At 54.6% G+C, this 25,997-nt stretch overlaps 8 protein-coding genes across 8 annotated transcripts; 4 read left to right on the forward strand and 4 right to left on the reverse strand.

Moving 5' to 3' along the window:
* Positions 1–6,902: 6,902 nt before the first annotated feature.
* HIR1 (HIR complex subunit) lies at positions 6,903–10,183 on the reverse strand (the record flags this gene model as incomplete). The annotated part of the gene is made up of 3 exons (XM_028636188.1): positions 6,903–7,015; positions 7,070–9,799; positions 9,856–10,183. The coding sequence occupies 3 exons, from the start codon at positions 10,181–10,183 to the stop codon at positions 6,903–6,905; spliced, it is 3,171 nt and encodes a 1,056-aa protein (XP_028491518.1).
* Positions 10,184–11,052: 869 nt separating this feature from the next.
* On the reverse strand, positions 11,053–11,530 carry D7B24_001972 (uncharacterized protein; the record flags this gene model as incomplete). The annotated part of the gene is made up of 2 exons (XM_028636189.1): positions 11,053–11,115; positions 11,189–11,530. The coding sequence occupies 2 exons, from the start codon at positions 11,528–11,530 to the stop codon at positions 11,053–11,055; spliced, it is 405 nt and encodes a 134-aa protein (XP_028491519.1).
* Positions 11,531–13,483: 1,953 nt separating this feature from the next.
* D7B24_001973 (uncharacterized protein) lies at positions 13,484–14,383 on the forward strand (the record flags this gene model as incomplete). Its single annotated transcript, XM_028636190.1, has 1 exon — positions 13,484–14,383. One exon carries the CDS (start codon positions 13,484–13,486, stop codon positions 14,381–14,383), a length of 900 nt encoding a protein of 299 aa, XP_028491520.1.
* Positions 14,384–15,256: 873 nt separating this feature from the next.
* On the forward strand, positions 15,257–15,859 carry D7B24_001974 (uncharacterized protein; the record flags this gene model as incomplete). The annotated part of the gene is made up of 1 exon (XM_028636191.1): positions 15,257–15,859. One exon carries the CDS (start codon positions 15,257–15,259, stop codon positions 15,857–15,859), a length of 603 nt encoding a protein of 200 aa, XP_028491521.1.
* A 20-nt stretch (positions 15,860–15,879) lies between these two features.
* Positions 15,880–16,707, reverse strand: D7B24_001975 (uncharacterized protein; the record flags this gene model as incomplete). The annotated part of the gene is made up of 2 exons (XM_028636192.1): positions 15,880–16,529; positions 16,581–16,707. 2 exons carry the CDS (start codon positions 16,705–16,707, stop codon positions 15,880–15,882), a joined length of 777 nt encoding a protein of 258 aa, XP_028491522.1.
* A 1,016-nt stretch (positions 16,708–17,723) lies between these two features.
* Positions 17,724–18,923, reverse strand: D7B24_001976 (uncharacterized protein; the record flags this gene model as incomplete). Its single annotated transcript, XM_028636193.1, has 1 exon — positions 17,724–18,923. One exon carries the CDS (start codon positions 18,921–18,923, stop codon positions 17,724–17,726), a length of 1,200 nt encoding a protein of 399 aa, XP_028491523.1.
* Positions 18,924–19,894: 971 nt separating this feature from the next.
* On the forward strand, positions 19,895–21,099 carry D7B24_001977 (uncharacterized protein; the record flags this gene model as incomplete). Its single annotated transcript, XM_028636194.1, has 2 exons — positions 19,895–20,577; positions 21,066–21,099. The coding sequence occupies 2 exons, from the start codon at positions 19,895–19,897 to the stop codon at positions 21,097–21,099; spliced, it is 717 nt and encodes a 238-aa protein (XP_028491524.1).
* A 294-nt stretch (positions 21,100–21,393) lies between these two features.
* D7B24_001978 (uncharacterized protein) lies at positions 21,394–25,969 on the forward strand (the record flags this gene model as incomplete). The annotated part of the gene is made up of 9 exons (XM_028636195.1): positions 21,394–21,501; positions 21,567–21,652; positions 21,716–22,012; positions 22,068–22,278; positions 22,340–22,528; positions 22,582–23,337; positions 23,541–23,566; positions 23,758–23,834; positions 25,440–25,969. 9 exons carry the CDS (start codon positions 21,394–21,396, stop codon positions 25,967–25,969), a joined length of 2,280 nt encoding a protein of 759 aa, XP_028491525.1.
* Positions 25,970–25,997: the final 28 nt, after the last annotated feature.

Raw genomic sequence — 25,997 nt, forward strand, 5'->3', positions numbered from 1 at the left:
GTGAGTAGCCACTGGCGCGTGCGTCTGTTTTGGGACAGAATCTGCAGGATGGAGCAGCGAAAGAGCGACGTATCGAGGCATGGACGGTCAGGCCCGCGTCTGGACTGACACTGCCTGTATGCGCCCCGTGTGAGTTGAGGAGGGGGGTGACTCAGGTACGTGAGTGGAGAGAGGGTATAACTGAGCTGACTAGGTATAGCTGGCATGGGACGGGAATGCAAGACGAGCAGGCAGTTGTAGGTAGAGACTCGCAGTATGCCTCGACCGTGAGTGATGGCTAGAGTACTCCAGGGTCCGGAGCACAGGGGATGAGCCTATCCTGGTGCAGCGCGTGAGCAGGCACGAATTCACCCTGTACTTGAACCAGAAAGGGCAGAGTTGGGACCGTTGACACCTCTGCTGCAGTTCTAGTCGGTCTGTCTCCAAGGCGTCTGATGCAGTATGAAGTTGAAACCGAGAAGAGCCTGGCACGGAGAAATGGTGAGATGACAAGACCGATTCTTCAACCGACACAATCGTGGCGCGGCTCAAGGATCACGGAGAGTCCGCAAGCAAGGAAGTGTATTCTGTGAAGCAATGGATGATAGATTGGCCTTGGTCGGGGGTGTCGTCGAGTTAGAGCAACTCGATGGGAGCAATGACGACGTTGTTTAATGGCATAACGATCACCCTGGTCGACCGACAGGGCCTGGCATTGTCTGTGCCGAAGTGCGCTGCAGCTTTGCCGGCCGGGGTGCCCCAAGTAGGGGGAGTGAAAGGATGAGGGGGAGAAGAATGAGGAGAGAGATGTGGTCGGTTCTGTTGACAGGTGTGTGCGCTCGTGGTGTGAGTGCTGATGGCAATCAGAAGACGAAGCTGGGAGGGCGTGCATGGACCTGATGGGCCGCCAAGGAGACTCGCTATACCATGCTTGCTATGGCATGGAATTCTGACCACACAAGGGCGATTGAACGACAGACGGCCACTTGTAGGGCACCAGGGACTGAGTCCTCTGGCCTAGTATGTTGGCGGATGGACTGGCTGGCTAACTGACCTGGTTGGATTGAGGACTCCAGACTGAGTGTAACAGCAGCAGGGGTGGTACCGGCACGCTACCACGGCTTGGTGTTGACCTCTGTCGGCACACCCGGTGTCTCGTCTCTGGCCGAACAGGCCCTTTCGGAGTGGAGGGGACGGGAGGACCACTTTGTTTTAGCGGCAAAGACGATGAGTTGCGTGGTCTGCAGATGGGGGAGGGGACGCCGTTGTTGTTGGCCTGGTATCGACGAGGGAGGCCTGATCCATCTGGCAGCATTGGTGGCTCGTACATCGTTCAATCCTGTTCCTGGGACGAGTGACTGGCTGACTAGCAGACCATTGATAACAGGGCCTGGGAGAACACAATTAGGCTGCGCAAGATGCGTCGACATGGAGCTTCAACGGACGAGACCTTTGCGGAGGTCAGCATTGATCAGGGTCCGTGGCAAGCGTGACAGAAGAGGTTACAAGGGGTACTTTAGCCGTTCTTCGGGTGTCTGCCAGGCTTGGGCCAGGCCAGGACGTCAGGACGGTGAAGATCTGGTCAAGCGACCATGCTCCTCGTGGCTCAGCCTCGTTTCCCCCATGTCATGAGAAGTCTGTGCGATGCTCCAGAATAGCTCAAGGCATGGACAGAAGCTTTTGAGTCATCGTTCTGGAGGCGGACGGGGTCTTGTGAAGTCCTTTCGCATGGTCTGCATTGTAAAGAGGCGTCTTTTCATCACATTGATCGATCAACCTGTCCTGTTGAAGGCTGATGGCAAACGGTCGAGCAACCGAGCCAAGATATCTGGGGTGGATAACGAAAAAGATCGGTAGGCAATCTGATTGTCCGTCTTCATGGGAATGGACAACGGAGTCGGTCTGTGCTAACGCCTCGCACAAAGATAATGCAGGGAGTTTTGAAGATCTGGCGTGGCACACGACGACGGGGGAAAGGAAGTTCTCATGGAGTAAGGTAGGTAGGCCGGTCAGTTCTTTCCGTCTCATCTCTATGTACTGTGCGCATACAGTCCACATCGTGCAGGACTCCATCTTTGAATTGGGATGATCTCGACTACCCCACCCTCGGAAGGACGGAGCGCACAGTGCAGACACCCTCCCATCGCTCCTGCCTCGCGAACTGCAGGTACCTGTAACAGATCCATTTTTGGCAGGCAAGGGGCGACCTGTCCAGAGGGCGTACTTTCCCATCCTGTCAATATTACGCCGCCCAGGATTGGCCAGTCGGGCAGGAGGCATCAAGCGCGTGTGGACAAAGCAGTGGCCTCTGACCAGGAAAGTCGGGTTCAGGCCCACACCTGATGATCGCTTCTTGCCCTCCGTCACGACGAGGCCAATGCAATCTCGTGGCGCATCTGGCCACCACCACATCATTTCGGCGCTCTTTTCCATCTTGGTTCTCCATCATCTCGAAGTCCATGGTGTTGGTCGTTTCTGGTCGAATTGCTGTCAGGCCACGTTGCCTTGCGGTGTCCAATTCAAGTTTGATCCTCTTTGTCTGCATACGGACGATTTCTCATTTCGAGTTCCAAGCGACATTGCTCACTGTGAATGCTTCACATGTGAAACCCCATCTTCCAACCATCTTTCCTGGAGCTCCCGGCCAAAGAGCACCATGAATAGCAAGCTTCGACAACCGAGGCAGGCGACCGACCCCTTCATCGTGAAACAGGCGCCGACAACTTCAGACGGGCTGGCTCGCCCGATCTCATCACCGAGACCCCTATCAACATGTGCAGCATCCCACCTTGTCACCTACAGACAGGCTCCGTCATTGAGAAATTGGAAGGCAATTTGCACCTTTCACTTGAGACGCTGTGCTCATGAGACCCGATCACCTCAAACGAAGCGAGCCCGAGTAGCTGCATGCATGCAGCCTGAGCAGGCTGGTAACCAGGGTCCCTTTTTTTTTTTTTTTCTCTCCGATGTCTCGTCGCCCCTCCGCATCGCCTTCCCTGCCTGCATCCATCTCCAGCTTTCGGGTTGTGGGAGAGCGAGCAGAATTGAGGGGCCGACTTTCTTCTTGAAAGGGCCATCGGTACGCTCGCTTGATTTCTCGGCATGCATGCAATCTCCAGCGGCATTAAGGCATGAACCGGACAATCGCCCACTGTGGATAGCATCATGAAGCCATCCTGCGATAACCGTCTCATTTCTCCACGAGAGGCACGAACGCCGCCATATCCTCTGGCTACGAACCACACGCGACAGCTGGCGTCTGTCAGCCCAGGTCTCCGTTTCAACGATCAGCAAGGACTGCCTTCCGTCTTCCGAGCCCCCCTGCTCCACGTCTTCCCCCCCGTATTCGGGCCGGCCTTAGGTTCTCGATCTTCGGATGGCACCCGCGCCGTGATTGCGGGCTACAAAGGGCCAGGCACTGGTGGTTGGTTGTTGCAGGCAGGCAGCCCGCCCACCCCAACCCATTAACCCACTAACCCCAAATTCACCTACGCCCCCCCCTCCTTTCCAAAGTTGAGCCTTTGTTTCAGGGGACTACCCCTCCATTCGTTCACAGCCACCGTCGACAGGATCTCGCCCTTCAACTTATTAAATGACTCCAACCTGTCATCTGGCTCGTACCAGGCTTATAGGATCCTCAGTGGCAAATCACATTTACATGACACACAAGACACCGGCTCTCTATGTGTGTCAATGTAAGCCATGCGCCTCGCTCCCCTGGCATGACTCGTTCGTATAGGAAGTACTTGATGAAAATCATTGTCAGGACGCAATCTATTGGCCGGCCTCCGGCCCGGGCACGCGATTGAGACTATGGCCAAACCAAGGGGCCACAACGTCCAGATACCTACTCGCCTGTGCACATTGTGTTCGTACAACAGTACCACCACGTAGTCCCGGGGCGATGACGTAGTCTACCTAGGGACCATATCAGGTTTTGGTTTCAACGTGCCAATGAAGCTGTGAGCATTGATGCCTGGTTGCGTTGATGGTTCTCGATTTAGATTTTAGGAGTTCGCAAATCATGCTAGAAGCTGAGAAGGTTGCCTGTCCTGCGAACGATCTAGTTCAAGAATTGGGTTGGTAGCCTCTGAGAGTAAGATCTTGAAATAAGCACCTGGTGTATGCGTAGTCAATGGCCAAAAAGTCATACATAGTTTGGAGGTAACTACAAATCACTGGGGACCATCGCTTCCCCCGTCTAGTCACGCTGCTTACAATTCCGTGCGTAGACTACTTTTTAAAGAAAGATTCTACTGTCGCCAGGTGCCTTTTCAAATGCCATTCAGCTTTGGCTCGACTCAGCTCCTACATTTCGCCTAGACTACCCATGAACCTAAGGCTTGGCTTCTCAGCTCGCCACTCCGCCTCTAGTCATGAGCAACCACGGTCTTCTGTAAGACTTCGCAGATCACAGCACCCTCGCGGCCATGGGGGGGTACCATGTGTTTCTAGTCTCGGATTCGAACGTCATCAGAGGGTTGGCTATCATGCAGTCACAATGTCGCCAGTGCCCAAGCGGAAACTTGTAGTGATGTAACAGCGGGAAGAGACGAGGTTACAGTTACCCTTTCACCTCCGCTGTTGCCACGGAAAAGAACGTGCGGCAACCCTCTTCCTCCCAGCCACCCGCCTCAAGGGGCCAGGGCGTAAGGGGACATCAAGTGCGCGCTGCACCTTGCGGAGAGTCGTATGCATCTCCTGCGGCCGCATCTGCGAGCATGCAGCCATCTCTGCCTCGAGGCAAACACGTCCCGTACTGTTTTAACACCGCATATATGTCTCACAATGGAAACATAATCTGGCTCCATCGGCCCCGAGCAAACAGAAGATCAGAGTTTAGTATCTATTTCATCCCTTGCGATGCTTGATAGCCTACGAGTGTGGGACTCCGCGTGCTGGACAAGATCTAGCCTCCAACGGGTGCGCATCGCTGGTCCCTCCCGCTCTGGGACGTCGCCATGCGTGGGACAGGTTATAGGCGCACAAACTATCATGTAGGGTACTTGCACTCGCCAAGCTGTCATTCGGTCATCTGGTAGTATCAGGGTAACCCAGCGCTGCTGTCTGCCGCGTGCTGACTCCAGCGCGGCGTGAAATCTAACGAACGCTGCAGGCAGCAAAAGACATGCTTACCACAGATTCACCAGCAGCAACACAACACCATGCCCATGACGCCCAAAGAGCCCAAATGTTGCCAGAAAGCGGCATCCGTATGGCGGTCTACATCGATTGGGAGAGGGGGGAGGCCTGGCCCCCGGCCCTACGAGGAAGTTCCATTAAACCGCCGAATCTCCCCGCAACCCCTGCCTAGTCACCTGGCCGCCATCTCGTCGAAACATTTTTCCTTGAAACATTTTTTTTTCCCCTCTCATTCTTCTTGTTGCTCTTACGCCATCGGACATTATACCCCCTTACAAAAACCCTCATCTCGCGCGCCCAGATCGGCAGTCCAGCCGAATGCCCCGCTAGCCCGGCAATCGCCCCATCCCCCGCTAACCTCTGTGCAGAAGCTCGTCACATTTTGCCGGCAGGGAACCCCCGCCTCTTCTTCTCCTCTCGCCGATTCCCCCAAGGGCCCCCTTCCCTCCCCTATCTCCCACCGCCGCCGGAAGTTGACAGGAAAGGCTGCACAGCGAAGGCCTGGGACCAGGGGAGGGGGGGGCTCAAGATCGAGAGACATGAGGACATTCAGATGGGCTGCCCGAAGAAGAGAGATGTGATGATGCGCTGCAGCCGCGACCCACTCGCGCAACAGGGTCGCCCCCCGTCCCCTCGTCGAGTCACCTAACGGCACAGCAACACGGCCCTGGCTCGGTGGTGAGCCGCCGTTACATCGCGGGGTGGGGCCGTGCGACGCTGTGGTTGAGAACGGGCGAGCGGCGCAATGGGCCAGCCCGGATGAGGGACGGTTTGGAAGGCGGAAGGAGGTGGAATGGGGGAAGCCATGAAGGGCCAAGAGAAAAATGGGGGACGTCGCCATCTCAAGATGGTTTTTGTCTCTCTGGGTCACTTTTTCGGTTGGGGAGATTGAGGGAGGCGCGGAGGCACCCCGGGGGGGGGGGGCGGGGAAGCTCGGGCAAGCCTGGGTCTGGGGTTGGTGGTCACGGGGTTTTTGTTTTGTTTTGTTTTGTGTCGTGTTGGGGCAGTCTGTCCGGTGAGATTTGACGGGGTTTGGACCCGATGAGATGTTCACCTTGGAGATTGCGGGATGCGAGATCTTGCATGCTTCATGGCTTCGGAGGGAGCCCATGACGTGGGCAAGGTTGGTGACCGAGACTTCGGTGGCTCCATTTGGTGAGAGGATCATGATCTGTGCTGCTGCGCACTGCAACTTCATAATACTCTGGTTATGCACTACGGCCGAGCTGTGTTGCTGCTTGAGTGATCGCTGTGCCATAGGGATCTTTTGTCAACCATCATGTTCAGCTTGTGCATTGGGCAAACATCTATGCTGTTTACCTTATCAACTGGGACTGTAACCGCACATTAAACAACCGGAGGGTTTTGAAATAAAGAGGGTTGACCTGGTCCCAACCAAAACATCCGTATCGCGTATCCTTCAAGGGGCAAAATGATGAAACATATGATGCCGCGCTCACCACGTATATTTCACCATGTCGAGGATCAGGTAACGCATGCAGTGGGTGTGAACATTCCAATCTGGCAGCGAGACCATTGTAACCGCTTCACTTGGCACGGCGAAATTATGATGGCTTAGCAGTTAAGGCATGCAACACGCAGCGATGGCTTCAAACCCCCACGCAAGAACAAAGACCACCAGACAGCCACCTGGGAGCTGTCCCGAACCAGTACGCCAACTCCGGCTACCGTAGACCCATTCCCAACCGCGTTATATAATACAACGACGACATGACACATTCGCTGTAATCGATACATCAACGACAAATGCCCGTACTTGCCTACGCTTCAACATCCATGGCACCGTCCTCATCATCGACGTCATCTTCGGTCTGAGTTAGGTCCAGTACACGAGCATATTGCACTGTCAGGCGCTGAAGCTCTCGGAATTTACCTAGAAAGAGTACGTTAGTGAATGCCTGCACATGCATCATGAGAATGAGCTTACCCAGAATCATCACGACGCCCTTCAGCAGCTCTTTTCGGTCCCACCCGCAAATTTCGTTCTCCTGGCTGAACCACCCCTTGGCCTTGGTCTCTTGGACCTTTTTGTCTTTGAGGATGCCACCGAGCAGGCTGTTCAGAAGCTCCTCGACCTTGAGCCGAAGGCCTTCGGCGCCGATACGCTTGGCGTACATGAAGAGGTATAGACGGAATTCGTCCCTGGCACCCATCTGCAGTGAGGCGGCGATTCGGTTCTCGAGATGCGCAATGCTCACGGTACTTTCAAAGTCCTCAAAGCCGTCCCGTGTCAGGAGCGTCTTGACGATACGCTGCAGGGTGTATGCTCTGCCCTTGAGCAGGAACTCGTTGGTGGTGTGACGCTCCAGGTGCGGAATAATGCCAGCGGAAACCGTTGCCGCGCTGGAGTCGTTGTCTTTGGGTGCTGTGACGGGCCCAACTGCGGTCGACTGCAGCGCGCTGATGGAAGAGTCGTTCGAGTTCCAGTACTGGGAGCCGACGGCCCACCAAGCCTCGCTGATGCGTTGCCATGTGTACATCTCACGGGCGTAATAGTATCCATCTCCGTTTGTCAGCGTGACAACGATGTGTCCTGTCGAGTTGAGAGCTGCTGAGGTGACGCCGGGGCCAGGCGTAGCGGCGTTGAGGTTGAGGGTGGTTGTCGCGAGCTCCAAGATGGGACCTAGAGACACGGGAGGATGTGGTGAAGACTGGCTCTCGATGTTCCAAACGTAACAGAGACCGACCGCATTGATGCAAAGTAGCCAGTGCTCGCGACTCTCGAGAATGACAGGCTGGGCCTCGGTGACAATGGCATTCACCAATCTTCGGCCAGCAGGGGTCCAGATGTACACGCTACCATCTTCGCAAGCAGCAGCCCAGAAGTGCTTGTTGCCAGTGACTAGGATGACAGCCCTGGAGAGATAGTCCTGCCAGAGAAGGGTGCCACGCTTCGTGACTGTGATTTGCGATGGATCCTTGATCTGCACAGGATTGCGGGCTTCGAGAACGATGTTCTCCGGAACCTTAGCAGCGTCTTCGACCGTTGTCTCGCTCAGTAGTACACCTCGCTCCATTGGCCGCACGATATGTGACCGAACTTTTGGAACAGCAAGCCGTATCTGAGCAAAGGTGATGGATGGATTCAAAACAGCTGGTCGGAGGAACTCGGGAGTTGGCGCGATACCGTGGGGTGCTTGGACCATGGCCGCAGGTTCAACGCCATCGACACCATTCACCACAATGGGCGTCGGCCCCGTTGCCTGGCGCTTGGCAAAAGGGTCGTCTCCTTCTTGCGGCTCCATCTCGATAGCTTTCCTCTTGTTGCCGAGCAGCATGGCGGCGATGCCACCTCGCGGCAAGCCATCAACAGGTTTGCCAAGGTCGAGTATTGACAAGGGCGCGTCATTCTGCGACGCCTTAGCCGTGGAGGTTGACCCGACGAGCTGTGTTTGAGGCATCGACATCTGCCCAGTGCCTGATGACGAGACCAACAGCGGCGCAACCCGTTTTTTGCCGTCCTTGCCCACTGTGACTCGAGACTTCAGTTCTTTCACACGTTCAGCTGTCTTGTCGGCGCTTTCTTCGAGTTTCTCTTTCTCTTTCTCCTTGTCCGCCTCAGGCTCTTTCTCATTTTCTTTCTCCTTCTCCTTCTCCTTCTCGGGTTCAGTATGCCCATTGGTCGGTTTCGGCGTTGAAGCGTTGGTACCGTTCGTCTTTGTGCCATTTGCAGACGGCGCTGCTGCGGCTGGAAGGTCACCCATCAAGGCGCCCATGCGGGACTCTGCCGCCTTGGACTCTCCTGCCTTGCTCTGGTTCTCCAGCTGCAGCCCTTCAACGTCCTCCGCGATGCCCATGCCCTTGCGGGAGACGCCGTATTTCTGCAGCGCCTTGTCGTTCTCCTCCGCATTCGCGACCCAACCGAGTTCGCCCGTATCGAATCGGACTGCGATAATAGCGCCGTCCAGACTTGCGGCGAAGAGGGTCTGGCCATCAGGGGTCCAGGACAGGTCGGAAATAGACTTGCCGGCGAGGTCCTGCAGAATAACCACCGGCCGTGAAGTGTTGGTGTTCCAGATACTGAGGGTCTTGTCCTGGCCAGCCGATGCTATGACGGTCACCAGCGAGCCAACGTTGTCGTCTGTGATCTCGGCTGGGTTCACTGTATGAAACAGCCTGGGGGAAAACATGCAGACTTCCGTTGGACCCTCGTGGCCAATGAGGTTGATCTCACTGTCCCACCGCGTACGCTCGATAATGGCGACAGAGCTGACGGGCCCATTGACTGCGTTCGCAGCTGCAATGTGGTTGCCGTCGGGCGACCACGAGCAACGCCGAAAGTACGTCGTCAGAGGCGAACTCTTGAACGGTGCGTTGATGGTTGTTTCCACCACAAAGTTGTTCACCATGTCGTGTTGCGTCGCGTTGGGTGCGGGAGGAGTAAATCGGAAGATTTTTATGGACCTGTCGTCGCTGGCGGTTGCGAAGAACTTGTTCGCGGGGTCGAAGGTGATGCCCTTGACGTGGCTTGTGTGAACGGCAAGTGTCTTCAGCTTCTCGAACGTGTGTCCTGACCAGACCACGACTTTGGAGTCCAGGCCGACGGAGACGAGAATAGAAGAGTCGTACGACCAGGCAATATCCTGCACGTCATTGTCGTGGCCTACGAGACGCTTGTAGGTCTTCCAATTTTCGACAGGGGGAGCATCGCCGGTGCCTGCAACGATGAAGGTTAGCATGCCGCCAACAAAGACATTGAGAAAAGCGGCGTACCAAAGGAAGCAACGGGCGGGTTCTTGTCGAGGTGATAGACACAAATCAGCTTGTCATCAGCGCCCGAAGCAAGATATCGCCCGTTTGGAGACCATCGAACGGAGTGGATGGTGCCGAGATGGTGGCTCATGTGGCAGAGCTGCCTCGGCTTGCCCACATTGTCATCGCTGTTGGTGCCATAGATGGCTTCGGTCGACCAGATCCGAACGTGGCCATCGCCTCCAGCTGTCGCGAGCCGCTTTCCGTCGGGGGAGACGTGGCAGCTGTAGACTTCGTAGTCCTTCTGCTCGCCGCTATGGCTCAGCCAGGCTGGCTTAATGACGTGCATTGTTGGGTGTACACATGGATATCGCAAAGAGTGTCGCGTTCATGCAGGTGTGTCGATGGTCGTTGCGTCGTCAATGTGATGATGGATGTGTGGTGGTGATGATTAGCCAGGGTTCACCTTTGGGTTTGGGCTTGCGACAAGGGAAACGCGCCTGGATGCGACCAACTTTCTCTGCGCGGCGCGCGTTGGCCCAGTGTGCTGGGGAGGTCCGTTCAAGCTTGGCCCGATTAGATAACGTCGCGCAAGCCCCCGGTGCTGAGTCAGTGGGTGTGGCCACCGGTGGCTTATCCCAGGAGGGAGTTCAACGGTCCAGGTTCATTGCCCCAGCATGCTTTGTTTCCAGCACCGACTAGATAACCTACGGCATGTTGACCACGACACTGGATGATGATCAAATGGCCAACCTGCCTTCATTCCCTTGCTTCCTTGTCCTTCTGGCTTTGACTATACTCGAGACACATCCGCCACCATGTTGTCAAGCTATACACACGAGTAGTTCCTACTCGGTGAGTGGCCCGGCCCAGATTCGCATGGCGCGCAACAGACGAGGGAAGACACGATGTGATTTTAATTCCAAGTCTCTTCGTTGGAGCACAAGACTCTGGGTGGCTCATTTCACTTTCGCATCAGCGCTTTTCAAGGTCATATTCGTTTTCATTCATGCCATCATCGCAGCTCGCGAATGTCAGGCAGGACGAGTCAATCGCTGCCAATGCCCAGAAAGACGCAGTCCTTCCTCAGCGGAGTAAGGTATCAACAAGAAACCAATGGTGAGAAACAAACACGCTGTAAAGTCGCCGGCTTCATCCCTGCGCCGGCCACCTCGATATCACCAAGCTCTCCCACTTCCCGAATCAACCATTCCACCCTTAACCCAGGGTGGTGCCGCTGCATCCGACAAAGTTGTTGCCGCTAGCGCCGGTGTGGGTGATCTGGCCAGCAATGGCACAGTTGCCGTTGATGATGACACGGTCAGCACCAGGGGAGCCTACACGACAAGCGCACGTTAGATGGCGATTCACAGACAACGGGTGGACATGTTGGCTCACCGCCGGTGTAGACACCACTGGACTTCAGGGGGAACTCCTGCCAGGGGCCGGACGCCTTGAAGTTGAAGCCCTCGTAGTTGTTGTAGCGGTGGGGGTAGTTGGAGGAGCCCGCCTGCGTGCCAGCGCGGACGTGCTTGCACGCGGCGTTGGCGGCGGCGTTGACCTGCGCCGTCGAGTAGTAGGTGCTACCACAGGTCGTCGCGCGCTTCTCAATGGCGGAGCGCTCCTCGTTGGGCGAGGCGGGCGCTGCGTGCGCCGCGACGGCGAGGAGGGAGACAATGAGAGCCTTGAACTGCATGATGGCGACGAAGTGGAGGAGAGCTGCTTGACAGAGGTGGCGAGATGGCAAAGACGCTGGCTGTGATGATGTCTGCTTACGATCGGAGGCCCGGCGACATGTCCAGCTTTATAGACTTCTTCGCTTGCGCATTTGAGGCAAGCCGCCTTCGCCTTCATCGTGGATGGTCTCACCAGATGGCGGACGCCTGCCATTCCTGTGTACTCGTCCGTTCCCCCCTCCCGCGAATCGCCAGTCACGACGACCGAGCGTGTCCGCTTGGTGTACGCCTGGCGCGGTTCGCGGTGCCGATCACCAGATCGGAATTGGAAGGTGAGCCAGGGACCTTATCACGCATGCCCAGGGCCGGCGCTGCGGTTGGCTGAACGCTCCCTGGGACGACCCTTCGATGGTTTCATCTGCAGATGCCGCGCAGCGACTGTTGACCATCTACCGATGAGACCTATTGGGGGCCACATTTCGGCGGGAAGATCTTCTTTTGGGTGGTGTTACCGGCATCCATTGTGATCGCCAGGGACACCCCAATTCCCTTCTGCCGGCCGTCTCCGCCTCCAACCCCGCAATCTGAGGTTCCCCCAGGAGTCGCGCTTCCATTGGTATCAACGGTTGACTGTCGGCATCCGCCGTAATCGGTGGTGCTGGAGCCAACGAGAGGTCGTTGAACTGCACGAGGCACGTATCTGGGGCGCGAATGGGGAAGGTAGTCCGGGGTGAGGTGACGATACCGGATCGTCGGCGCTGGTATCTCCGCCCAGCACGCTGTAGCTGCCGGCGGTATCAAGCTCGTCAATTGACTGCGACAAGAATTAGGTGCCGACAGTATCAATAGCCTCCTTTTCTTCCCGGGGTTTCAAGGGGGCAAAGACGGTGGCTGGCGACGACCTCCGAGCTCGCTGTTATCCTGGTATGCCCTCATCAGGGTTGTCCGCAGCCCGGATGTACGTGCCGCCCACAACATCAGGCCGTCTAGATCATTCATGACTGCCGAACAGGTTGGCCAAGAATATAGCGCAAATTCCCTGCCGTGATGGACTAAGAGCTATCACAACCGAGCAGACGAGCAGGGGCTCGATGGCCCTGGTGGCCTTGATTGTTCCCCGCCTGACGTCGCTGACAGCTGAAAGACGGAAGGGGCCGACGATAGCTTGCGGGCGGTATCTTGGACTACTAGAAGCGAAGCCGCCCCTGATCCCGCTTGATTTCCAGCGTTCAATATCGAAATAGTGGCAAGCGGTGGGTTGCAGCATGGCGATCCTTCTGAGCTGGCTCCTTCCAGAAGCGGGCCCACACGCCGGCGGCGACTTCCTCTAGACGAAGAGGATAGAGCGCGCGCGTCTGGCGCAATACAATAGTCTTATGTCCGGCGGCATAGAGAAATTCGGGGCGGAGTAATTCAGTCCGTGAATTTGATCAAGGGCTATGAGAGGCTACTTTTGATGATGTTCAGTCTTTCAGCTCGTCTCGAGGTCCGCACTATCTTTCTCCGGTATTTTGAATGTCCCGCATTGGACTGTACATGACAGTCATAACACCTTGTAGAGTACGTGAATGCTTCCTTTAGCTTCGCTGCCCAACACTACGAGGATGTCATTTCGAACAAATAAGGCACATAGTGTTCCTGTTCACTAGCATGGATGTTGTTGGTTGTGTTTGAACCATGATGCCTGGTGTAAAGCATGCTGTGGTATTGTTCTAATTCAACTAGCAGCCCCATCTCGTGAACAGCAGAGCACACAGCTTACAATGCCCCGACCAGACTTTCTCGCTTCCACTTCTTGGCGAGATCGTTCAAAATGTAACACATCAGAGCTTGTCCACAGCGTTCTTGACTATTTCAGTGACGATGATCCAGGGACTATATATGCAGAGTTGTTTCCACGAACTTATCAGCCCAAGACCATTCTGTATCATCCATCATCAACGAATAGCCCTTTTCACCAAGCCAAACACGTCATGTATTCCCCTATCGCACAGCCGGTGCTGGAACATCGCTTCAAGCTCGCCTTTTGGGAAGAAAGCCGGGCTACTAAAACCGCTGTGCAAACCGCCAAGCGGTCCTTGCTTCGTGTCGAGGATGACTTTGCCAGGTTCACACGTACTCCCGCTCATGAAGAGGATAGGAAGAAGTACGCTGACTTGTACGCAGAGGCTGCATCTCTCGTCGAAAAGAAGGAGGGAAAGCTCCGAAATCGCCTTCGCAGGAAGCTTCGCAACGAGACGGACGAACAAGTCATTCTTCGTCACGACAAGGCAGTTGCGTTGAAATTCTACCCGAACCTCGTCAAACAGCTTGTACTGGAGCTCGATGCCATTTCTGCCTGCCAGGAAGCGGTCGAGGGAAGACAACAGCGCCTGACGTGCAACAAAAAGATTCTTGATGGCAGAGAGCTGGTCCTGACGCAAGTACGCGCGTGCCGTATCCACATCGATTGCTACATCGGTAATAAGACAGAGCTCTACAAAGAGTGGATGTCTCTCGAGAAGGAAGTTATGGACGCTATGAAGGGCAAGAAACTATGTGCACACTGCCGAAAGATGGAGAAGGAAAGGAAGAACAAAGAAGCTGAGTCCTCCGCTTCGTGTGAAGGCCCTGTTGGTGAGAACAGTGCTCCCGTCGACCCTGTTGCAAACAGCAGCGTCACTGCTCCACCTACGGAGGCTGAGGTCCTCAAGAGACTCAAGGCCACCAGGGTTCTTTTGATGAAGGATCTCGACATATTCAACCGATTCATCGCCATCATCAAAAGTGAGGAACAGGTTCGGGCTGCGCACGCGAAGTGGCTGCTCGAAGTTGACCTCAGGCGCATCTTCAACAGCGAGCGCATGAAAGCGGGCAAGGAACCCATGAAATGATGCCTATGGAGATTACGAGCCAGTTCGTAGGTCTTTTGTTTTGTTTTCGCGGAGGATGCTTTCATTGACAGCTCCGCCAGAATGTGCTGCCTCGGACCCCTGGCGCGTGTCATTAGCTGTTACAGCCAGCTGCAAAACGGGTTGGTGACAGCCCTCACACAGTCGTGTTTGCCTTACAGCTGCTATTTGATGGAGCTAAAAGGATAAGTGTTGAATTAACGCCGTTGATTCAACTGGGCTACATTCATTGCGCTATGAGCCCCCCAAGCCTGTACAACGTCAACAGTCTGACCCGCAACATTAGTATTTCCTTTGTATGTATCCTGTTGCTAAGTAGATAGAGAAAATTATGAATCAAACGATTCAGCTATGATGCGGAAATTATCCAAGCGCGAAATTGATGGGAAAAAGTATGATTTTGAGTGGTTTCTTCATAAAATATGATTGCCCATCTCATGCGTAACTCCATAGTGGACCCAAGTCAAACACGGTTTTCCATGCCAAATCAATGCATGGAAAATGACCTCGATAAAGTAACGTAACTTGAAGCAAAGTAACGTAACGGAGGGTACTTAGTTAACGTCTGCCCTTGGACAATATCGGCATAATACGAGCTTTGCCGTCGGCGCATGGAGAGAATGGCGCTGACTCATCAGCGAGCATCGGTTGCCACTGTAGCCTGCACCATCTCACTGCTTCTTCTTCCTCCACCATGCATCGCTCATCCAACTACCTACCTATCAGGCACTTCAATACTATTCAAGATCCAATCCCACTCTTCTTCACAAAAGCAGACTGGACTTCGAAACCATGGAACGCCCGATGACCCCCGCCGTCTACCGAGATGCAGAAATTGTGTACAATTATCACCACATGAACATGCCCCTCCCTACCAGCCCTGCCACAGCAGTATTTTGCCTCTGCAGCCTCGACGTGCGTGTCGCCGCCCGCGCCGCCCAACTCTTCCTCAACGGCGTCGCCCCACTGTTGATCTTCTCCGGAAACACGGGTGCTCTGACTGCCGGTCTGTTTGACAAGCCCGAGGCGGAGTTCTTCGCCGATATCGCGCGTAGCATGGGCGTACCGGATGCTTCCATTCTGGTGGAGCCCACGGCAACGAACACGGGCGAAAACGTCCGGTTCACGCGGAAACTGCTCGAGGAACGGGGTGTAAAGGTTGAGAGCTTCATATTGGTGCAGAAACCGTACATGGAGAGGAGAACGTACGCCACGTTTCTGAAGCAGTGGGGAGATGAGACGACTGGCTACACGGTCACGTCGCCTGAAATGTCGTTTGAGGAGTATCCCGACGAAGCGAACCCGAGAGGATTGGTGACGAGCATCATGGTCGGCGACCTGGTTCGGATCCGCGAGTATCCGGCGCGAGGCTTCCAGATTGAGCAAGAGATACCGGATGAGGTCTGGAATGCCGGGCAGAGACTTATCGCTGCTGGGTACGACAAACACTTGCCTTAGTGTCGGGGGCGGTCTCTCGCTCATTCGAGTTCCCACACAAGTGGCGGTTCATTTCTCGCGGCTCGCCAGCGATTCGTTGCTGTCATCATGTCTTGGCAGCCCTTGAAAAGGAAGCGCCAGGTCCGCAGCATACCTTCGGTCACTTCCCAACCATCCGGACCCCATGGATCCGCCCACACGATCATCCCGTCCGCACCCGACCGTCCGCCAGAGAAGGTGGCGCAATAATCCGCTTGGGAATACTGCCCGAGGGCGCGTATGGCATTGTCTCGCATACGAGGCGAGGGCAGGATGTCGATCCAGGGCGGGTGCGGCGTGGTGAGTTGTAGTGACGTCGGAGCCAAAGATTCGGGGAGGGCGCGGGGGTAGGGGAAGAGGGGCATTGTTTTGTAAGGGCTGCCAACGCAGACAACGTTCGTAATGGCTAGAATGGCAATATTGGTGTGGCTCGCCCGCTTGACATTGTACTGAATGAGGGGAATGAGATGATCGGTTGATAACGGAAACTCGCTCTTGAGAGGGTCAAACGACAGGGGTTTAAAGTTGCTTGCACTCATGGCGAATATGGGCATCTCACCAGCCACAACTGATGAGGATATTTGGCGCTCGCGTGGCTGGACATGGTACTCTTTCTTGACCAACATAGCCCGAGCCTCGGCCTTACGCTTCCCTGTGTAGATGGTCAGTTTGGAGAATGCCAAGCCACGCTACTGGGACGTACGATGAGCTCTCACGTTGAGCCGTGTCTGGCGTTTCTTCCGCTCAGCCCTGTCTTTGAGGCCAGTCCAGTCATCGTCGAGGCATTTGGCCCCCTCGAGCTGGGACATTTGACTGATAGAAACAGACATGGTGTCCAAAGTGGAGACTCATCAAAGATCTGGACGGTGGGCTGTCTTGTCTCGTGCGTCACGTACTGAGAGGTACGCTCCAGTATTGCGGAAGTTGAAACGGATCCGATGTCGGATGCGGGAGCCACCCTGTCGTTAACGCTGAGTCGTGAATGATCGGACAGCTGAGCTGTAAACAGGTCTGATCTGAGGCGAAACCAGTATGGTGACGAGACAAGCGGGAAGATGGTGGACGAGATGTCGATGGCAGCGGAACGTTGATGGATGTAAGGCGAGTGCATGAGAGGAAGTCCAGAGGGGGCATTAGAGAGTATGCAGGCGGCTTACAACGCTAGACTGGATCAGGCCGAGACCCTGGTCATGCCCCATCAACCAGCTTAACGCCGACAGCAAGAATAAAAGCAATGCATTTGTAAGGCGGAGTTGTGTAGGAATTTCCCGGATCATTTGAAGGTCCGATTCTCGAGACTTGTGAACAGGGACGATGTGCAGCACATCGCTGATGTACTCTTGATACCATCAATCGACGCTACGTCAATGATGAAGATACCAAGGCCAGTACAAAATTACAGACTACATGTACATGCGCCATATCGCAAAGCCATCAGCAGCGTTCTGTATCTTATCAAGGCTTGAATCTGAAGTATATGGCCACAGCCCTGACAACGGTTTGCGATGCGCTATTCACAGATCCAGCCAGCTAGAGGGGCCACCTGCAGCCCTATATAGGTCTCCAACGTGTCGCACCCTTACAATAGGCTCCTGACGTCATGACATATGTAAAAACCCCGTCCAGGCCTTGTGATGCTCAGCCCAAGCTCTATTATCGTACTGTGCGTGACTTCGTATCTTGGCATTCTTCACTGACTAATTTTCTCGATGTTCTCTTCCTTCACCCACGATAGCCCGAGGTTCACTCGTGACGGCTTATCGAAAACACTTCATCCCCTCGCGAACACTGTTTATTGAAATGCACGCTGCAATTGCCAAGTAATAATCCTTATACTTCGCGAATGTTATTTCCCTGCTTCGCCAGCTTCAAAGGCTCTCAAGATGGCCAAGCTGACCACGGGATAAGACATAACCTTGTCGTGCAGGCCCCATTTCACAATTTCTTCCCTGATGAACCCCCTATTGCCCTGCTTTGTGGCAACCCAGCCACCAGCACCGAGATGCTGTTTGCTGTTCTCCTTTTCCTTCTCGAGGTCTTCAAAGCTTATTCCCATGGGCGTGGCGGCATTGACGGCATGCCAAAACACCTGCTCACTGTGGGACCACGGAATGTCATAGTCGTCCTCAGCGTGAATAATGTTGATGTGGTATCTTGCACTGTCATCGGCTAGACTTTCCACTCGGCGAATAAAGCGTGCCAGCTTATCCTTGCTGGGCCATTTGCTGAGGATGAAAGTGTTGAGGAGAGCAAGAAGACGCGGGAAGTGCGCGAGGGGATCCAGAAGTGGGATCGTGCCAGCTACTCTGTATGTAGCGGTAAGGAGCTCAACGTCGGCAAAGGGAGCCACGAGGACCATGCCAGAGAGAAGTATAGGCTGCGGAAGCGCTGCCAAATATTCTGTCAAAGCAATGCCCACTGCAGTACCGAGAGATTGGCCGAAGATAACAATTCGCGAGGGAGGAATCCGTGCCTCCTTCAAGGCCCAGTTAACCAGTGTCAGAGCGTCTGTCAACAGACCCTCCTCAGAGGGCGTGCCAGTGCTGGCTCCAAATCCTCTGTAATCGATGGCCACTGTATGGATGTTGCTTGGCGATGCGGCGTACATTGCGCGGTAGCTCGCTGGTCGCCAACCAGAGCCTAGAGTGCCGGCCGCACCGTGAAGGTAGATGACCAATCGGGCGTCAGGATCATCGCGCAGGAGCTCAAATCCGAGAGTCTTTGAAATGTTGGGCGCGATGCCCGACGGCTCCTCGACGAGTCGTTGCTCGTATTTCTGGTAGAGGCCTAAGGGCAGGATATGCCAGGCGTGCAGCGTCTCCCCATCGGATGTGTCGAGGGTGAAAGGAGTGACCTGGTTATGAAGGAAACCCCATCGCTCAGGGATAGCTACATCTTGAAACCAGGTCAAGGTGACACGGTTGAGGTAAATGACTTGGTTTTGGAAGAATGGGATGGTGAGAAGACCAATGAATGTCGCATACGAAGCGAGAGATCCCGCAAGGACGTAGAAGGTAATTGCCAACGGCGAATGTGAGCTTCCCATTTCGGCGATTTCACTTAAGGGATATGGCTGAGGAACTGATGCTATTCAATGAGAAAACACGATTCGTGGCAAGCAGGTCAGTAGAAAGGATCGTTTCTCGGTGGGTTGCGCACATGTCAAAGTCGCGACCTGAAGGACCCCCACTCACTCCGACGGTCCCCTGTGGGCCGTTTGAGGGTCCAGGTTTCAGAGGGCCTGTCACCAACGCTCCAAAACAGGACCAATCGACGTCTCCTACTAACCGCTACATGCACATTAGAACGCATCACAAACACCAACAACTGGCAATCACCGTCACAAGCATTTCTTGCCAAGAGCTATGCAGTCGAGATCAGTCTTCTAAATTAGGCCATTGCCGCCTATGCACGTTGGTTCCGTTGGTAGCAGAACAAGCAGCCACGCAGAGACAGCCCTCAGACATCTACATATGGTGCTGCCATTGACAATGGGAACGCTGAACGGGCCCCGTGTCTCTCTGAAAAGCATCATGACGTCCACCGACGCTGCGCGTCCATGCAAACTGGTCGACTCTCTTCTTGTACCTGGCTTCGAAGCCTAATCGTGCAGACGAAACGATGTCCCTAAGATTTGGAGGCCTACAAGGCGCCGTGGAGCGCTGCCTTGGGGCCGAAAGCTTTCAGAGAGATGACCTGGCCGCAACCCCAGGTGCTCGTTTGCTAGGCTGGGTTCAGGAGCCCTCTTTTCGGGGCACTTGGCAAATCATATGGACATGCCTTGCCACAATCTTTCTCTGCACATACACACTCCTCTGCTTGAACATACCTTCACCGAAGGACACCTGGTGGACTCTTTTCCGCCGCAGAATCAAATGGATGATCCTGGCGATCCTTGGTCCCGAAATCGTCTTGACTTATGCTGCGGGTCAGTGGAGCAGGGCACAACACTCGGTCCAAGCCTTCCATGCGGAAGGCTACAACGCGTGGACAGTTCGTCTTGCCTTCTTCGCGGACATGGGCGGATTTGTGCTCAAGGCAGACGGCATCGAGCCCTTTCCTTTGAACGCGAAGCAGCTTCACTGGCTAGTCATGAACCGTCACGTCGAATACCCGGCTATCACAACGGCGGAGATATGGGACAAGTCGAAGCAGGACGGAATTGCGAAGGTCATCACTTCGGTTCAGATCGCTTATCTGATCGTGGAGTGCATTGGCCGTGCGACACAGGGTCTCGCCATTACCACGCTCGAACTCAACACGCTGGCAATCGTGACGTGTACGCTCATGACGGCTTTCGCTTGGCTGCACAAACCAGCTGATGTCCGAACGCCTTTCTTCGTCTCGACATCGAAGCATATCCGAGACATCATTGGCACCAGGAGTTGGCGGAACACGCCTCTCGACTTTATTGACGAAAATGGCCCTGGCTGGTCGATGAATGTGCAGCCCTTCATGAGAATGCCGGTGATACCATCTCAGCGACCCATACAGCGCATCCCAAACGACAGGTTCCCGATGAACCCTTACGGTGCCCAGGAGTACTGCGTCTGCTTCGCCACACTGCTGTTTACTGGGCTGCACATAGCCGGTTGGAATTTTGCTTTCCCCAGCCAGCTTGAGCGGATTCTCTGGAGGGTGACCAGTTTGATTTTGTTCGGCGTCACGGCTGCTTTCTGGGCCCTGGAGACGATGGCTTCGTGGGTTCGACTCGGGCGATGGACTTGGCTTTATCTCCGGATCTTTCATCCAGGAAAGCTTCCAGATTTTGAGAGTGCAAGAGAGCAAAGAATGCAAGAAGAAACACATGAGCGTGAGCCAACACAGCTACCGTTGCCGTGGGAGTTCTGGACAATTATGCCAGTGGCAGTATTATATGGGTTGGCACGAATGTTTCAAATCATTGAGGCCTTTTTGGAGCTGAGACACGCCGAGGTCACCGCCTTTGTCAGTGTCAACTGGTCTTCGTACATACCTCATATCTGAAATACATGCTCAATGGTACTTTGGAGGCGCAGGCTCACCTGTGCCTACGCTCTTGCGACTCGATGTGTACAACAAGATGAAGTACCCGGAACATAGGCCTTGAGATACCTGCTCATCCCTGGGGGATCGGCCACGAATGAACCCTCTTGTATGGTCCTGCGTGCGTCGAACAAGCCAAAAGAACACGACTAACACTGCTCAGGGACGAGGTGTGGTTGATAAGTTCCCCGGTATAAGTCGGAATTGACCAATCACAGCGCCGCAAAATGGGATGACGACCAAGCGACACCTTGATGGACACATTTTCCCGCATCGCGAACACCCTGATGGCATGATTGCATTGTGTAGCACCGATCAAGATATGATAGTGGCTCGCTGGTGTGAAAGCGCCTGTTTCAGCGTGTATAAAATGATGGGCGAGAAGGGTGTGAGTCGTGGGCGCCGCGAGCGAGCCCTGCTCATCTTACATCCATCTTCCACAGCGCACATCTTCAGGATCGGATTCGAATCAAGCGATTCGAAAATTCAAAATGGCCATCACAAAGACGAAGAGAAACATATCCTCCTTCTCAAAGTCCAAGAAGAATAGCAAGGTCCCCGAAAAGGCATTGCCTGTAACCCTGCTCTCGGGCTTCCTGGTATGGCAACTTCGAAATCACGCGGCTACATTTGCATCTCAGACCCCCTCCCTAACATCGGATAGGGCAGTGGGAAAACTACACTTCTCCAACATATTCTGAAAAGCGACCACGGCCTGAAAATCGCCGTCATCGTCAACGATATTGGAGCGTAAGTCACCAAGAACCCGTGAGCTTCCTTCACATGACCAAGGTTAACATAGGTGGCATACAGCATTAACGTCGACGCGTCCCTGATAAAGCAGACTCACAAAGTCACAAGAACAGAAGAGAAAGTTGTCGCACTACAGAATGGCTGCATCTGTTGCACCCTCCGAGGCGACCTCCTTGAGGAGCTAGTCAACCTCGCTGAACAGCACGCCTTTGACTACGTCATCATCGAAAGCAGCGGTATTAGCGAGCCTGAGCAGGTCGCTGAGACATTTGACAACAAGCTCGCAGACCAAATGAGGAGTATGGTCGAACAGGCCGATGGACTCGATGAAAGCACTCTCAAGGTGCTGAAGAAGCTGTGAGCTCAAGAAAGCAACTTCGTCTCATTGAACTCTGGCTAACAAGTCATGTAGGGCTAAAGTCGGCGGATTGGAGAAGTTTGCCCGTCTTGATACTGCCGTCACCGTCATCGATGCGTTCACCGTGTACAACGACTTCCACACCGACCAGCTTCTGTCATCGAGGCGAGACGATGTGGTACCTGAGGATGAGCGCACTGTCTCCGACTTGATGGTTGACCAGATCGAGTTTGCCGATGTGATCTTGTTGAACAAGACCGACATGGTAAGCCCTCTGGCAAGCCGAACACAGTCTTTCAACTGTTGCTAAAAATGCAATTCTCCAGGTTGATGCCCAAACACGGGCCAGTTTGATTGAGCTCATCAAAAAGCTGAACCATAGGGCAAAGATCCTGGAGACGAGCTACGGCAAGATCGATGTCAAGGAGATTGTCAACACTGGGCTGTTCAGCCTGGAGCAAGCGCAGACCGGATACGGATGGCTGCAGGACCTCCACGATATGACCGTCCGAGAGGTGAGTCGATTCCGCGAGGGACCGTCTTGAGCATCACTAATTCACGATTATAGGTCAACGGAAAGAAGACTATCACGCCCAAGCCTGAGACTGAGGAGTATAACGTTCGGAATTTTGTCTACTCATCCCCGCGCCCGTTCCACCCACGGCGGTTGTGGCAACTTTTGTATGACAAGTTCATCCTGCAGATGCAGCATGATGAAGAGGAGGAGGAACCGGAAAAGATGGAAGTCGACCCTGAAGACGTCGTCAGCGAAGAGGAAGACGAAATTATGAGCAACGAAGAAGAAGGAGAAGAAGAGGACGGGCTCGACATGCCACCTAACGATGTCATTCTCGCCAACAAACGAGCGCACCCCTTGTTCAGCCGCCTCTTTCGCTCCAAGGGAGAATTCTTCCTGGCGACTCGTCCAGGCAGGGCTGGCGAGTGGTCACAAGCCGGCGCTATGCTGACTCTCATCGGTGGCAGGCCGTGGTTCTGCACTCTTCCCGAGGAGGAATACCTGACTGGGGACAAGCAAATTGATTCTCTCGTGAAGCACGACATTGCGAAAGGCGGTGAATGGGGGGACAGGCGTCAGGAGCTGGTTTTCATTGGAGAGAACCTGGACGTTGAGGCTCTCCGAGACGTCCTCGACCAGTGCACGCTGACCGGCGACGAGATGGAAGACTGGTCTCGGGTGATGAGGAACGGAGTGCTCAGTGAGGAGAAAAGGGCAGAGGCGCTAGAGGATCTCTTCGAGGATGGCTTCCCCGACTGGCCTGATGAGAACGACGATGAGGACCACGAAGGCCACGATCACGGCCCGGTGAAAAGAAAGTAACCTGTTAGACCCCCGTTCCTGACTCAAAAGCTTTCTCGGAAAATTGTGGCGTTTACTTCTAGGCAGTAATTCCAGAGTGTGTTGAACGAGCCTAACTCCTCCAACTTGCTGTTTTTGCATGTTTTCCTTTCACATGCTGTTTGTTGAAATATGATATCTTGTTGATCAACTAATGATGTGTCTTCCAGCACTTCCCCGCATTTCCTCCAACTCTGTAAGTCTATACTGCCCGCCGTGAGTCCTCTAAAAGCCTCCGGTAATGTGGGCGTGGTGTTGTGACAAGGCAGCTTACAAGGTGATCTAGCCCAACGGGACGGGATTTAAGAACAGCCACACCGAGGCCGATGACCAAAGATATTTACGCGTCTCATACTACAACTCTACTTTCTTTCCACGTGAAAGCAGGAATTACCATGTGATATCGAAGAATGCGGACAATGAGCACACCCTCAGGCTCCCGAAAGGCGCCATCAAAGCCGCCAGTATGCAGGACGGGCAGCCAAGAGGCGACGGGAAAACTTAAGATGGTGTGAGGCGTAACTCATAAGAGATTGTGTCAGTTCTCATCCTTCTGCCCGACAATTGCTTGATGATCTACCGTGTCTCAGTTGAGCTAAAAGAAAGCTCGTCCGTTACAGGCATGCTGCGCGAGCTGGAGCCGGCAGCATCCGGGTGCCCGTTCCTGACCTGAGGGCAACATCTGGGGGATTTTCCGTAAAGATTCTCAACGCTCGCCGCCTTGGGCGATGGCGTTGCGGATCGCGGTGGGTTTATTGATGACGATCTATTCCCGGTGTGGTCAAGGACGCACATCCCCCCCCCTCACTTCCAATCCAAATGAGGATATAACCCCTTAGGAGGCTAGCAACCCATCTCAAGTTGGCTGGCACCACTTACTGGAGCTGAGCCAAGGCTGAACTTGCCGTCTTACACGAGTCGCATGCTTTTGAGCAAAGCACACAGTCGCAGTGTTCTTAGGGTCTGATCACTTGGTGCCTAAAAGGCTCGAATAGGATGCGAACTCATTTCGCGAGGTTCGAATTTGCGAGCCATTGTGAACAGCAATGGAGTGCTCGTGCGCTTCACCGCCAACACTCGATATGGCGCTACGCAATTGTCACATTTCGGACCTTACGCCGGCATTCCCTGCTTCGTCCAAGGCTTTGCACACGAGGACAACGCAAGATGACGGACTACAGCTTCGATCTTGGGCGGCAGAGACGCTGTAGAGCTACATTGTCACCCCTGCAGGGAAACAGACTAGGCTGTTCTAGGAGTCAAAGCCGGTGCCATTGCTGCCATCGCATATCTGCTCCCCGCACTTGGTGACCTACCGAGCTGCTCCCCCGCAAAACGGCTTCCCACTTTTTAGCTTGAGCTTGGCCAAGATGCACCACATGACGACGTGGGGGGGCAGACTCGGACAGAGTCAAGGTTCCGAGGGGCGCCTGAGTCGTTGCGCTTGGTGTTGACTCGATTTCACAGCTGCTGTTCCTTTTTTCTTCTAGCCAGCCCCTCCTTTTGTTCAGCCTTGTGGTTGTTTTCACATTCACATGTCTGTCGAACTACTTCGTCAGGTTCCTCGGCTTTTTGATCTTCGCTGATCTTCGTCTACTCTGAATCCCGCAGTTCGATGGCAACGGTGCCATGCATTGGCGAATCAGGCGGCACTTACCAACCCCAAGCGCGTGGTCTCCCCTCGAATCCGAGCACTGCACCACAGGGATCATGCCGTGCAACCTGAGCTCGCACTCTGGGGAATCCCCATGGGGAATCTGACGGATGGATGGCCATGACACGGCGCACATGCACTCCGCGATGTCGAAAGCGGATACGACGGGGGGATGGGTCGGGGCCAAAGAAAAAACAAGTTGGTCTGGCCTGGGGCCCCAGGCACCGGACATCCACAACCTAGGATTCTCGCGATGATCCCAATATGATAAATAAAGCAGGGTCCCGCTCACAGAAAAAGATTTTTGCTCGACTCAGCCCCCATCTGCCTCAGTGGTAGCTCAAGTCAGACTTGCCAGCTCACTTTTACACTTCCCCCCTTTGTTGGGTCTTTCCGAGCTCTTCTTGCCCCCCAGCTTGCCAGTACACGGAGATTTTCACGATGTTGTTCAAGCTCCCCATCCTCCTCGGCCTCCTGGGCACAGTCGCCGCGCAGTCCGATGCGACCCCCGCCCTCGACGAGCGAGCCGCTGGCACCGCGACTGTCGTACTGCCGCTGGCCACTGTCCTCGGCAACGTCATGAACAAGGTCGAGTCGTTCGGCGGAATCCCCTTTGCCGAGCCGCCCGTGGGCAGGCTCAGGCTGAAGCCTCCCCAACGCATCGCGAGGAACCTCGGTACCTTTGACGCCACCGGACCGGCGGCGGCGTGCCCCCAGATGGTGTCGTCGAGTGAGAGTGACAACTTTCTCTTCGACCTTCTGGGCGAGATCGCCAACTTGCCATTCGTGCAAAAGGTCACGGGCCAGACAGAAGACTGTTTGTCTATTACTGTGGCCAGACCTGAGGGCACCAAAGCAGATGCAAAGCTTCCTGTGCTCTACTGGATCTTTGGCGGCGGGTTCCAGGTAAGAGCTCTTGAGGTGGCTCATCACTTGTCGATATAAAATTACTCACACAGTTCGCAGCTCGGCT

Source organism: Verticillium nonalfalfae (assembly GCF_003724135.2).
Source record: "Verticillium nonalfalfae strain VnAa140/NRRL 66861 chromosome Unknown scaffold_144, whole genome shotgun sequence".
Lineage (NCBI taxonomy): Eukaryota > Fungi > Ascomycota > Sordariomycetes > Glomerellales > Plectosphaerellaceae > Verticillium > Verticillium nonalfalfae.